The sequence below is a fragment of the Bidens hawaiensis genome, unplaced genomic scaffold (genome assembly GCF_021521415.1).
Source record: "Bidens hawaiensis isolate Kalapana, Puna unplaced genomic scaffold, B.hawaiensis_p1.1 tig00053185_1, whole genome shotgun sequence".
Classification (NCBI taxonomy): Eukaryota; Viridiplantae; Streptophyta; class Magnoliopsida; order Asterales; family Asteraceae; genus Bidens; species Bidens hawaiensis.
The window spans coordinates 15,628-28,129 of record NW_027499582.1 but is presented as its reverse complement, the minus strand read 5'-3'; the positions used below and the strand labels follow the sequence as shown (position 1 = coordinate 28,129).

The 12,502-nt window shown below is 35.0% G+C and overlaps 1 protein-coding gene across 2 annotated transcripts; it reads left to right on the top strand.

The window, feature by feature from the left end:
- The first annotated feature begins 274 nt into the window (after positions 1-274).
- Positions 275-3,360, top strand: LOC143600000 (jasmonoyl--L-amino acid synthetase JAR4-like). Of its 2 annotated transcripts, XM_077077815.1 has the most exons (4): positions 275-492; positions 865-1,182; positions 1,269-1,370; positions 1,855-3,360. In XM_077077815.1, the coding sequence occupies exons 2-4, from the start codon at positions 899-901 to the stop codon at positions 3,188-3,190; spliced, it is 1,722 nt and encodes a 573-aa protein (XP_076933930.1). In that variant the 5' UTR covers positions 275-492; positions 865-898; the 3' UTR covers positions 3,191-3,360. The 2 variants fall into 2 exon arrangements, with proteins under 2 accessions (XP_076933930.1, XP_076933929.1); XM_077077814.1 differs by having other exon boundaries at positions 275-1,182.
- The last annotated feature ends 9,142 nt before the right edge of the window (positions 3,361-12,502 follow it).

The following is a 12,502-nucleotide window of genomic DNA, read 5'->3' as shown; positions in this document are numbered from 1 at the left end:
CTATTCATTAAATTACTTGGAGAACTTTTGATTTAGTTTTTACTATGCGAAAAATCGGGATCCGCCGAAAACCCTAATGATGTTGGTCATCCGTTAGTGAGAGAGTAACAAAAACAAATTGAGTAAAAGTTAGGAGTAATAGATAAAAAAAATTGAAAGTCAAAAGTGTTATTAGTCAACAGGTTAAAAGTATTAAAAACCAATATTCATTTATTATTTATATCCTTATTTCTGTTATACACTATTTATATATACCTAACAAAGTAAATATACATCTTTAAGTTTGATAAATACATATTATTTTTAAAATAACAAATCCAAAACATTATAATTTTTGGACGGAAATTCTATTCTAAATTTTGTGACTGCCACTAAATATCGTCATGTTCATGTGGGGCCGGGCAACACATAAAGCCGCCTATATATATGGCCATGCACCCCAAGGATTTTCCATCGCTCTTTTACTTCACTATTTGCTCATTTCTCCTTAAGGTAACCCCACCATCTCTCTAAATCACTTTGTTTCTCTCTCTAAAACACACGAATTACAAATAAATTCAGACTCCACTATGTGTTTTTGTGTTTCTTGTCATATTGGTGTCAGTCTTAATCCCAACAGAACAGAAATCATCATCATCATTAGATTTTGAGGCTTTTTCCATGTGTGTTCAATTAATAATTAAAAAAATCAGCAAATGATTGATCTTTTTTAAATGCATAATCTCCAGCTATTGATGTCCATGTCAAGACTATTTAATTAGAATGTGACATCAAGAAAAGTGTATCTTTTGTTCAATTCCATGGTTCTTTTTATAGCTGTTTATTTATTTATCATAGTTTGCATGACAATTTGCATTTGAACAGCTTGCAGCCAATTGATCATTGTAGAATCAAGAAGATGGAAAACAAGTTTGATTCACAATCAGTGATAGAAGAATTCGAGTCTTTAACCAAAAATGCAAAAACGGTTCAAATTGAAACGTTAAAGAAAATCTTGAAAGATAATTGTGAAGCAGAATACTTGAAAAAATGGAATCTTGATGGTAGATTTGATCCTCAAACTTATACTTCTTGTGTTCCTGTTGTTACCCACAAAGATCTTGACCCTTATATTCAAAAAATTGCTGATGGTGCTTCCTACCCCGTGCTCACCGGAAACCCCATCACCACCATAACTTTAAGGTAGGAAGACTTTTCAGTTAACGGAAGATTGGATATGGCTTCGATTTTTGTTTGATGATTTATTGTTTCTTTGTTGATGTTTGTAGCTCTGGAACTACTCAAGGAAAGCCCAAATTTGTACCTTTCAATGATGAATTGACTGAAAACACAATGCAGATTTATCGCACTTCTTTCGCTTTCAGAAACAGGTATTTTGACGAAAAAATAGGTGTTTATTTAAACTGGTTTAGGGATTGTAAATGTGCTGGCGTGTTGTAATAAATGGGTTGTATACGGACCCTTATGCAACCCACGGATTTATTCGTGAAAAAAACATCAACTCAATAACCCATTTAATGAAGAGAGTCGGTGGTTTATAATTAATGGGTAACAAACGAATGGCCATGTTGTTATAAACGATTTAACAAGTCATTAATTGGTTGTCGAGTTTATCTTATAAAAGTATATTTTTTGTTCTAGATATTAATGGACTAATGTGTTAACCTTATAAGTATATATATTTTGTTCTAATATTAATAGATTAGTGGGTCGACATGGTTAAGTAAACAAGTTAAACATAAACACGAAATGTTTAACTAAATAAGCTAAATATGTCCATTTTTTATTTAACGGGACATAAATGACAATCAAAAACATGCCTCATGGCTAAACGTTTTCTATTAATTTGGTTAGGGAATTTCCAATTGGAAATGGAAAAGCTTTGAGTTTCATCTTTGGAAGCAAACAGTTTACAACCAAGGGTGGTCTACTTGCCGGAACCGCAACGACAAACGTATACCGGAGCGCACAGTTCAAGAAAACGATGCTGGCCATGCAAACCCCATGCTGTAGCCCAGACGAAGTTATTTTCGCACCTGATTTCCATCAGTCTTTATATTGTCATCTCTTATGTGGACTCATTTTTCGTGACGAAATCCAAGTCATATCGTCCACATTTGCCCATAGCATTGTTCACTCATTCAGGACCTTTGAGTTGGTCTGGTCAGAACTTTGTTCCGACATCAGAACCGGTGTTCTGTCAGCCAGGATCACGGTACAGTCAATCAGAAATGCCATGGCGGCAGTTCTGACACCAAACCCTGATCTGGCTGATGAAATTCAAAATAAGTGTTTGGGTTTAATCGACTGGAATGGGTTGATCCCAGAATTGTTTCCAAATTGTAAGTACATTTACGCGATCATGACCGGGTCAATGGAGCCATATTTGAAAAAGCTACGAGTTTATGCTGGCGGGGTACGGTTGTTGAGTGCGGATTACGGGTCGTCGGAGGGGTGGATCGGAGCAAATGTAAATCCAGATATGCCTCCGGAGAAGACATCTTTCACCGTGCTTCCTAACATTGGTTATTTTGAATTTTTACCGTTGAGAGAGATCGATGAGTCTGATTCAGTTGAGCCCAAACCAATTGGATTAACCGACGTTGAGCTCGGAGAAGAATACGAGGTTGTGGTCACTAATTTTGCAGGTTTGTATCGTTATCGGCTAGGAGATGTGGTTAAGGTTATCGGGTTCCATAACGCCACCCCCAAACTGCAGTTTGTTTGTAGAAGAAACTTGATGCTAAATATCAACCTAGATAAAAACACTGAAAAAGATTTACAATTATCGGTTGAAACAGCTGCAAAACTTTTAGCCGATGAGAAACTCGAAGTCGTTGACTTCACGAGCCTTGTTAACCTGACCACTGATCCAGGCCATTATGTGATCTTTTGGGAAGTGAGTGGGGACGCAAGTGACTTTGTTTTGAAAGAGTGTTGTAACTGTTTGGACAAGTCGTTTGTTGATGCGGGCTACGTGAGCTCACGAAAAGTCAATGCGATCGGGCCTCTAGAACTCCGGGTTCTGAGGAGGGGTACATTTCAGAAGATTATAAATCATTATGTTGGGTTAGGATCCGCACTAAACCAATTCAAGACACCGCGTTGTGTAGGCCCAAGTAACCGGAAAGTGTTGCAAATCCTTTGCAACAATGTTGACAAGAGTTATGCCAGTAATGCTTTCGGTTAAGGTTGTTTTTCGTTTTCGTGATTTAGTTTGCTTTGATTTTAATGAGCAATTGAAATAATGTACTTAAATTGGTATTATGCGTGTCATTTTTATCTTTGATAGTTACTTTTTATCTTGTTTTTATATTAATATAAAACGTAACTTTATTTCATGTTTATATATAAATTGTATACTTTTGTTTCATCGGAATACAAAATATGTCTTTTATAAAAGTTTCATGTTTATGTAAAAACTAGGATTTAGATCCCACGTTTTGTGACAAGATCATTAAATTGAACAAATAAAACATAAGTAAACGCTAAACCATAAACTCGTTGCAAGTCAACGTGAAGTCAATCTGTATCAAGTTACGACATCGAAATTTAGCAAAAGAAATAAACATTTCAATGCCAAAATACAACAAATTATCATATGTAGATATGTAGAACCAAAAAACTTCGACACGTTACAGCTGCAAACCAACACAAATTCAATTATATATCAACGGTACCAACACATATTCGTAAATAAATTAGTAAGCCAAAATTTTTTTTAAGTGAGGTATCAAACGTTGAAACGCAGATATAAAACCATGCGACAATGATATATCTTTAAATCATAAAAAACGTTTCGGTCATTGTAAAGACGAACTTTACAAAATATGAAAGCAAAGTTAAAAAATCCTTTAACCGACAAATAAACATGTAAAACCATGCCCAAGTTTAGTTTTTTAAAAATATAGTTTGTTAAATATTTAATAAATTGAAATAAAAAGTAAAATAAAAAAAATAAATATCATCATCTTTATTTATGGAATTATAGCAGGTGATGATTTAGTGGTTATAAATAATAAAATATTAAATACTAAATAGAATAGTAACTTTTTGAGAAGGACTGAATCCTTCTTTTAATATATATATTAATTTTACTTTTTGTGAACATCATGTAGACATTTCTCAGGTGCTGTTTGTTTTTGCAGACATAAACTGTCTGCAAGCTGATTTCATCTGTTTTCATGTCTGCAACTGAAGATGTGGTCTGAAGATCTGCAAGCTGAAAATATAAGACTGTTTGTTTTTATAAGCTGATACTGTCTGCATAACTGTCAAACTTATCTCACAAGATAGAAGTCATTTATTCAAGTTACATAGAAAATATAATAATAAAACCAAGTTTAAAAACACAAATAGTGAAATAAACTCAAAGTACATTATTTTGCATTAATTCTTGTGCTATCTGATCTCGAAGTTGACTCATGAATTCACGGTCCGCTGCACTTCCATGTCGATCTACTTCTTCTTCACCACCATCTTGTGCATGTTCATCTCCATCTTGAAGGCGTACATTTGGGTGATCATATTCATCAAAAAGTTCATCACTTAAGCCCTCTTTCCGTATAAAATTGTGAAGCGCAAAACATGCAATCGTAACATTTCGTTGTGTAAGCAATGAGAATGGGGCCATTTTTTTTAATATTGGAAAACGTGCCTTTAATACCCCATAAGAACGTTCAATAACATTTCTAAGTTTTGCATGTGCGTGGTTGAATTTTTCTTTGTCGGTCAATGCACGATTTCGGCGAAAATCTCCAAGCCAATACCTCACATTTCGATATGGTGCCATAAATCCACGAATGTGTGCATACGCAGCATCACATAGATAATATTTATCTAAAATAGACAATACACGCATCATCTTAAAACTATGTATGTAATATAAATAATAAAGTTGAGATCGTAAATATATACCCGGAGGAGGAAGTGGAAATGGTGCATTAGCATTTGTTAAAGATTCAGACAATATTCTAGAATCATGTGCTACTCCTTCCCATCCGGCCACGAGAAAAGTAAATACCATGTTGAAGTCACATATGGCCAAAACATTTTGATAACACTCGCCTTTTCCTCTTCCTCTATACAAATGTTGTTTCTGAACAGGGACAATAGCATGTATCAAAGTTCCATCAAGTGCACCAACCGCTCCCTATATATAATTTAATTGTTAATAATATACATGGAAAGAAATCACAATAGAACTTGTATAATGTACCTTAAAAACTCGTCGTAATCTCTTATTACGCCCTGGAATATCTGGATTAGGATTAAAAGATGTTGGTACTATAACCTCTTTAGCAAACTCCATCATTGTTGCCAATACTTCATGAAAATACTTATGAATTGTTTGTTTCGAGTGTTGAAATCTACGCTTAATAACCGAAAAACGTTGATTGTGACCAATCATCATCAAAAACATAGCCATTTTTTCTTCAAGGGAGATGTGTTTGCTATCTTTTAACCAACCTTTTACTCTAAAATGTGTGCAAAGTCGAACAAATGAATCACGTGACATACGTAGGAGTTCAATGCATTGTCTATCATTCCCTTGCAACAACTCTAAAGTAAAATGGTGTCCGGACATAACCGAAGTGTTATCTCTTTTTCTTTTGGGATTTCTCGGCCAAAAGTATCGAAGATATAAGAACATCACAATGAGGAGCAATAACTTTTGATTATAATCCATGATAAACCTGTTGAAAACAAGCAAAAATAACTGTCAAAAAACTGCACAAAAAACTGCTCAAAACCTGCAGCAATTTGCTGCAAAAAACAGCTCAAAAACTACACACAAACAGCAGCAAAACAGCCAAAAAACAGCCCAAAAACTGCACCAAACATATAAAAAACAACTTCAGTTTGCCAAACTACTGCCAAACTACCAATACAATACACATAACGGTGTCAACTTACATAATTGTTCAAAATACAAAGCAAATAACGGTTCACATAATACGAATCACATAACATGAATCACACCAAAAAAACAAATACCGACATCCCTCCCTACTTGAACATCCCTAATGTCGTCCCGGTCATCTTAATCCACCCTTTCAACACCTCAGGGTCTGATGGCAATGTCATCCATGCCTGTCTCATTTGTAAAGATTGACCAAAAATGTTAAATGCTGCCAAAAACAAGGGATCTATAGGCTCTAAGCCAACTAATTTCAACTTCTCATAACATTCGTCAATTGATGGTCCTTCCATGCTTTTCACCATATGCTTGAGTGCTTGTTGCATATCTTTAGCCAAATCATCTAGGGTAATGGTGGTCGAGGTTTTAGCCTTTTTGTTGGGCCTAGCTTCATTATCTTTAGATGTTTGAGCGTTATTATTGGTAGGAACTTCATCACCATTTTGAAAACTTTGTTCATGAGAGTCTCCATCATCATTTTCTAGATTATGAAAGCTACCATCTTGTATCTGAAGTGTTTGGACATGTGGGGATGATGAAACTCCAGATGTTTGAGTAGATGTCCATTGATTACCACCTGTAGCACTAAGCCCTTCAAACACAGCTATGTGAAGGTCAAGATGAGGCAACGGGCGCGTTTTTAATGACATTGCCCTCGGGTGACCCTGCGCCAAATTAATAGGAACTATAATAAATACTTTTCACTTTAATATATGACATAATACTGGAAACCTAAACAAATGCACACCTTCTTAAAATCTTCCCATTCCTGAGGCGTTAAAGTGAACATATTTGTTTCTGGGTTGTATAGATTTCCAGTCTTGTTTCTCAAATAGCACCATCCTACATATTTTGATTTCATAGTATCAAAAGCATTCCTAATTTGCTTTTGAGTCAAATCCATGTGAAATTGTTCCTTGAGTTTCTTCCCTACTATAACCCAAGACTCCCTGCACAAGCTTTGTCCATTTCTACCTATCCTCCCTATTTCTTCAAGACATGTTTCTAATAAGCATTTAACAGCCTCATCCGTCCATTGTTGTCGACCATCATTAGTTTCCATCTAGAATTAAATCACACTTAACATACAAGACAAACTGCTCTAATAAACAACACAAAACAGCTCAAAAAACTGCACAAAACATGCAGCAAAACTGCTCTAATAAACAGCACAAAATATGAATGAAAGGGAAACCATCAGGTAAGACGACTAAAGTTTCAAGCTTTAATGCTTAATTAAGTTACCAAGAAAAGGTCTTTAAGGCAATATGAATGATACTATGATAACAACTGATAACTAGTATATTAGTATATTACAAATATGTAGAGGACCTACCTCTTTAGACATTCTCAAAACATATACATAAAGGCAAAGGACGATTGCAATTCTGAAGAGGTTTTACTTGATTAAAGTCATGAGCATTGACTTTAATCATTGTGTGTTTAATTGGAGATAACTAAATTCAGTGGATGTCAAAGTCAATGAAAAATGCAGGATTGCATGGCTGTTTAATAAGCAAGTAATTTTCTGTCTTCAATACTCATTGTGTGTTTAGCACAAAAAATACAAAGACCAATTCTTAAATTTAGTTATCTCCCAAAAGAACTTAAAATGTCACGAAACCTACCCAAAATTAGAGATGAGCCCGGGATGGTACCGGTACCGATCCCGAAAACTTGAAATATTATTAAGATGATGAGAAATGGACTCATCCTAAGATACTAAATGTACCAAATTACCCTGCCACCACTTCAGTTTGGGTATCGTCTAATAACCGAACCGAATCGTGCTCGGCCATCAACCTAAGATACTAAATGTACCAAATTACCCTGCCACCACTTTAAACTGAAATATACTTTTAACAAAAACCAGATTGAAATTGAAAGAAATAACTCAGATAACAGCCCAAAAAATATATTAAGTTTAAACAAAAATGAATAAACTTTATAAATGATATCATATGTGTTTTAAATTATTTGTTAAGCATTAGTTAGTAACTTTATTTTGACCAAATTCAACCACATAATCAAGCAAGTCTCACACAGGCATTTCATCGAGCACTTGGTATGCATTTCTTAAAAAACAATGCAAACATATTCTTTCAGCCCCATAATAACAAATTTAATCAACAATCATCATATTAAGCACTCATGGTTATAAGTTATCACATAAGAGTTTAGTACCTGCAAGTGGATGACCAGTGAGTGATTCAATTGATAAGAAATTGTGGATTCGGTGGGTTTTAGCAGATATTCTAAACACAGAAGGACACTCAATTTTCAAAATATGAAGCTTTTATCAAAATATGAGAATGATTCAATGGTTCAATCTTCGTGATCGCTAGGAATTTCTCAATTTAAACTGTTGTAATATTATACCTAAACCCGACCCCCCCTAGTTTAGGGTTTTGTTTTTCAATCAACACCATGGGAGGGGCTGGTCGGAGGAGAAGAGGGAGGTACCTGGCCGGAGGAGAAGAGGGCGGTCACCGGAAAAATGATCGGAGGAGGAGCGCCTGATGTTGTGTGCGTACCTGGTTGGAGGAGAAGAGGGAGTAGGGTTTTGTGAAGATGTTATAAGAATGAGATCCCTGTCTTATTTTTGAAGAGGAAATAAGATGTGTTCAGATCTGTTTAAAAAAAAAAAACAAACAGTCTTCAAGGGAGACGTCTGCGCGCCTGCAGACATAAGCTCCCTTGAAGATGTTTGAAGAAAAAACAAACACCCCCTCAGTCTCATATGCGCACAACATTCTTGGTTAAATACATGTTTCTTATTATCGCTCTACTTGCGGTGCGCGTATATAATGTATATATTTGTGGACCCTCAGTTAGGCAAAATTAAAGTTGCACTAACTTTGACGTTATTTTTCTAATTTTGTGAAAATATCGTTAAAATAGGCGGAAGGTTAATCAGGCATCATGTGGTGGCGTTGATGGCCGAAAGGAAAAGGTACATGCACCAATCAGGGGGTGTCCTAAAGGTTGAATGTTATGTGCCTTATGTTCAAGGCTTGATGCAAAACTACTATCAAGCCGGGGTCTCACTGTAAGCAGCCTCTCTATTCCTACGGGATAGAGGTAAGGCTGTTTACATCTTGCCCTCCTCAGACCCTACCATAGCTTTGTTATTGGTGAGATTTACTGAGTACGATGATGATGATGACGACGACATGTTTCTCCTTACCAATGTAAAGCTCGGCCGAGTACTCAACAAGTACTTGCTATTTGGTATTTTTAAGGCCCTTTTCTGAAGTGTATTCATGTTGTTTACTAATATCGATCAAGAGGTCGTTATCAGCAGGGGCGGGACTATGGTATAGGTGCGGGGGTTGGCCGTCCCTGTGAAAAAAAATATATTTTGTGTTATATACACGATAAAATTTCGACTGACCCCTGTAAAATTTCGACATCGACCCCTGTAAATTATTGAAAAACAGAAAAGAAAAAAAGATTGATTTAAAAACCCACCGGAATTTTATTCCGGCAAGAATTATAGTTGCGGGTTTTTGTAACATTTGAGTGGGTAAGATGACAATATGTCTACTTTTTTTTGTTTTTTATGTAGGTGAAGAAACACGGATCCGATCCCCTTGACAGGTCCTAGATCCGATGAGTCCACATGGTAGGATACACTAACTACCAACAACGATATGAGCTCAATCTCCCAAAGTCCAATGACAAAAACCTGCAAAACATACACCGTGAGCTCGTTACGGGAAGGACAAGAGGGGGGGAGGGTCTTCCCGTAACCATCCTCCGGCGTGAGAATAAGTACAGTTATGATATAGAGAAAGTACTTAAGTATTTAGAGTAGATAGTTCAGAGTGAATGAAATCCTCATGGAGATTGTGAACGTATTTATAGCCGAAGGATGTGGGAATATGATTGGCCCAGCTGTCCTATTCTAGAAGATGCTCTCGTAACCGTCTGGACACGTGCCCTCATGTGATAGGTTGAGCTATACGTCCTATGTGCATGGTTGTAACAACCGTGGACACGTATCGATACGTGATAGGACAAGATATATTTGGCCATGTGCACGGTTATAACAACCTGGCCACGTGTCATTCTCCTATTGGCTGACGGATCACGTATTCCCTAATAAAGGATCTTGGTAAATCTTCTAGAAAGTATTTAGTTAATTACAACTGCCCTATGACATTGCCTTCTGGTCATCTTAGCGGGTGGGGATACTACCCTGCGGATGACTTGAGAGTGTCTGGATGCTTCCGCTCATAGTCTTTAGGACGTAACATTGTTCTTCCTTTATTGAGTCATGCAGGTGATCCATTTGTCCCGCGGGTGGCATATGAGGAGCTTCCTTCTGACCCGCGAGTGGTACTTAAAAGTGTTTGTGTCTTTTTGTTACCCTACCTCTATAATAGGTTAGCAAAAAGATATAGGGTTATTTAATTTACAAGTACTTCATATTTCTTTTTCCTTGTCATTTTAAAGAAAGATGTAAAAAAATTAATAAAATACTTCATACTTAAAAATAATAGAAGAAAAGAGAGAGATAGTTTCAATTACCTGACTTTTTAGCTATTAATGAAAGTATTTATTCTTTCTACTTTATTATCCTACTCAATAATTTTTAAAATTACTAAAAAGTTAATATACGTTAAAAATGTAAACTTATATATAATGAGTTTTTCGTTAAGAGTTTATGTCTTCGTAAGTATACACCGAAACAATATCAATACTCTAAGTACATAGTTTTTTTATGTGATTTGAATCTAATTCAGACTCAACAACAATTTAAATTTAACGTGTAAGTAATCATCATTTTGATTTTAAATATACTACTATTCAACTTTATAATTTTATGTATTTATATAATACATATTTTATCCATTTTTAAATGTATTATACATATTATTTTGTGCATAACTTGTATATATTTTATTAAGTGATGTATAAACTTTATTCGTATTATATTGCATACGTAAGTTAGTGTATTTTGCAACTTGGTCTAAGAGCACTGTCATCTAGGTCAGTCTGGTGATTGACAAAAAATTTTTATGTGTTTATAATTTAATTTTTATCCTTTTATTATGTGACCTGACCCGACCCGTCTTGGACGAACCGGTAAATTTTTAATATACAACGATAGACAATTGACTCCCGATACTTCTGACCCATGTAAAAAAAATTTTTGGGTCCGCTACTGGTTATTAGCTCCCTCACAAGTCACAAATCACCAATTAGTATTGTAAACCCATCACAAACTAATCACTAATACAATGGTAGTAATCACCTCATGGTGACAAAATAAGTATGAATAAGATGTTGGTTGTACATTAACTATTCTGTTTTTCTCTTGATCGTGATATCTTCAATTTCATGTGTAAATATGAATAAAATTGGGGAGAGATTACTTAGATGTGTATTTGGTAATGCTAGACTAGAAGTGAGAGCAATTTCAAAAGAAGAAAAATGGGTCACATAAAAATTACCTTGTTGGAAGGTTCGTTTAATACAAAAATTGCTCACAAACAGCCGGACAAATAGGGAATGTTGAGGTGAACAAGAAAATAAGTTGGGTAACACATCTGTTTATAGATCAAAATTATCCTACAATCGCTGCCACCTTGGTTTTTGTGTTTGGACGTTATACAATAATGTATTATCCATTTTTGTAAACACACAATGCACTTAAGTTGTGTTCCCGAATTAATTTATTGATGGAAAATAAATGAAACGGAGGGAAAGAAAAAAATTATTGTGTTCCAGAGATTTATTTAAAAAAAGGAAAAGAAAGGAGATGAGAGAAAATTGTGTTCTCGAGTTTCATTAAATGAGAGAAAAGAAAACAGATGAAAGGAAAATAATGAGAAATATAGAGTAAATTGGAATGAATTATTTTCTTTCCAATTTCGAAAGAAATGGGAAGAAAGAAAGGAAAAGTAAAAGGTAAAGAAAATAAAAGAATTTTTTTTTCTTTCTTTTTCTTTTCTCTTATTTATTGAATTCAGGAACAAAGCGTTAATTTGCATAACAAGATATAAATTAGATCCTTTTGTTTAGAAAAAAATATATAAAGTCTAATAAAATGTTTATTTTCTAAATATAATGAAATACGTTAATTAGATTTATGTATGTTAGTAGTCATCTTTGATAAAGATAACAAAAGTGTAAACTTATTGATACATGTTTAGTATGTTGTGGTAGTGTAACGACGGTAACAGAAAGGTGTTGAATTTTTGTCACCTTCACGGTAGGAAAAGTAAGCTTCCTACAAAACAGAAGACTTTCACCTATGGATAAAAACGTCTCATCGGTATTCCATGGGTTATACACCGTCGGAAATTAAGATGACATGAGTAATGAGTTTTCTGGCAGAAGTTAACGCGGGAGCACCAACAGATTTACCTGCGATGGATTACAGCAAGTCGTTTCATTCGGTAACGAGTACCAGCTTGGTACCGGTATAATTGCATAAAGATAAACATTTTATAACAGAGTATCGGTACCGTGACAATATTTATTGTATGGTATTCGTTTCGTTATCCTTTTTTTTGTTAAGTCGGTACCGTTGTGGTATTGATGTCATTCTCATGTTTAAATACCTTTAAAGGG

Excerpts from the sequence above, each read along its gene's own strand:
- LOC143600000 (XM_077077815.1), top strand. The coding sequence starts at position 899 with ATGGAAAACAAGTTTGATTCACAATCAGTGATAGAAGAATTCGAGTCT. Across the intron at positions 1,183-1,268 it reads ATCACCACCATAACTTTAAG|CTCTGGAACTACTCAAGGAA; the intron begins GTAGGAAGACTT and ends TGATGTTTGTAG. Across the intron at positions 1,371-1,854 it reads TCTTTCGCTTTCAGAAACAG|GGAATTTCCAATTGGAAATG; the intron begins GTATTTTGACGA and ends TAATTTGGTTAG.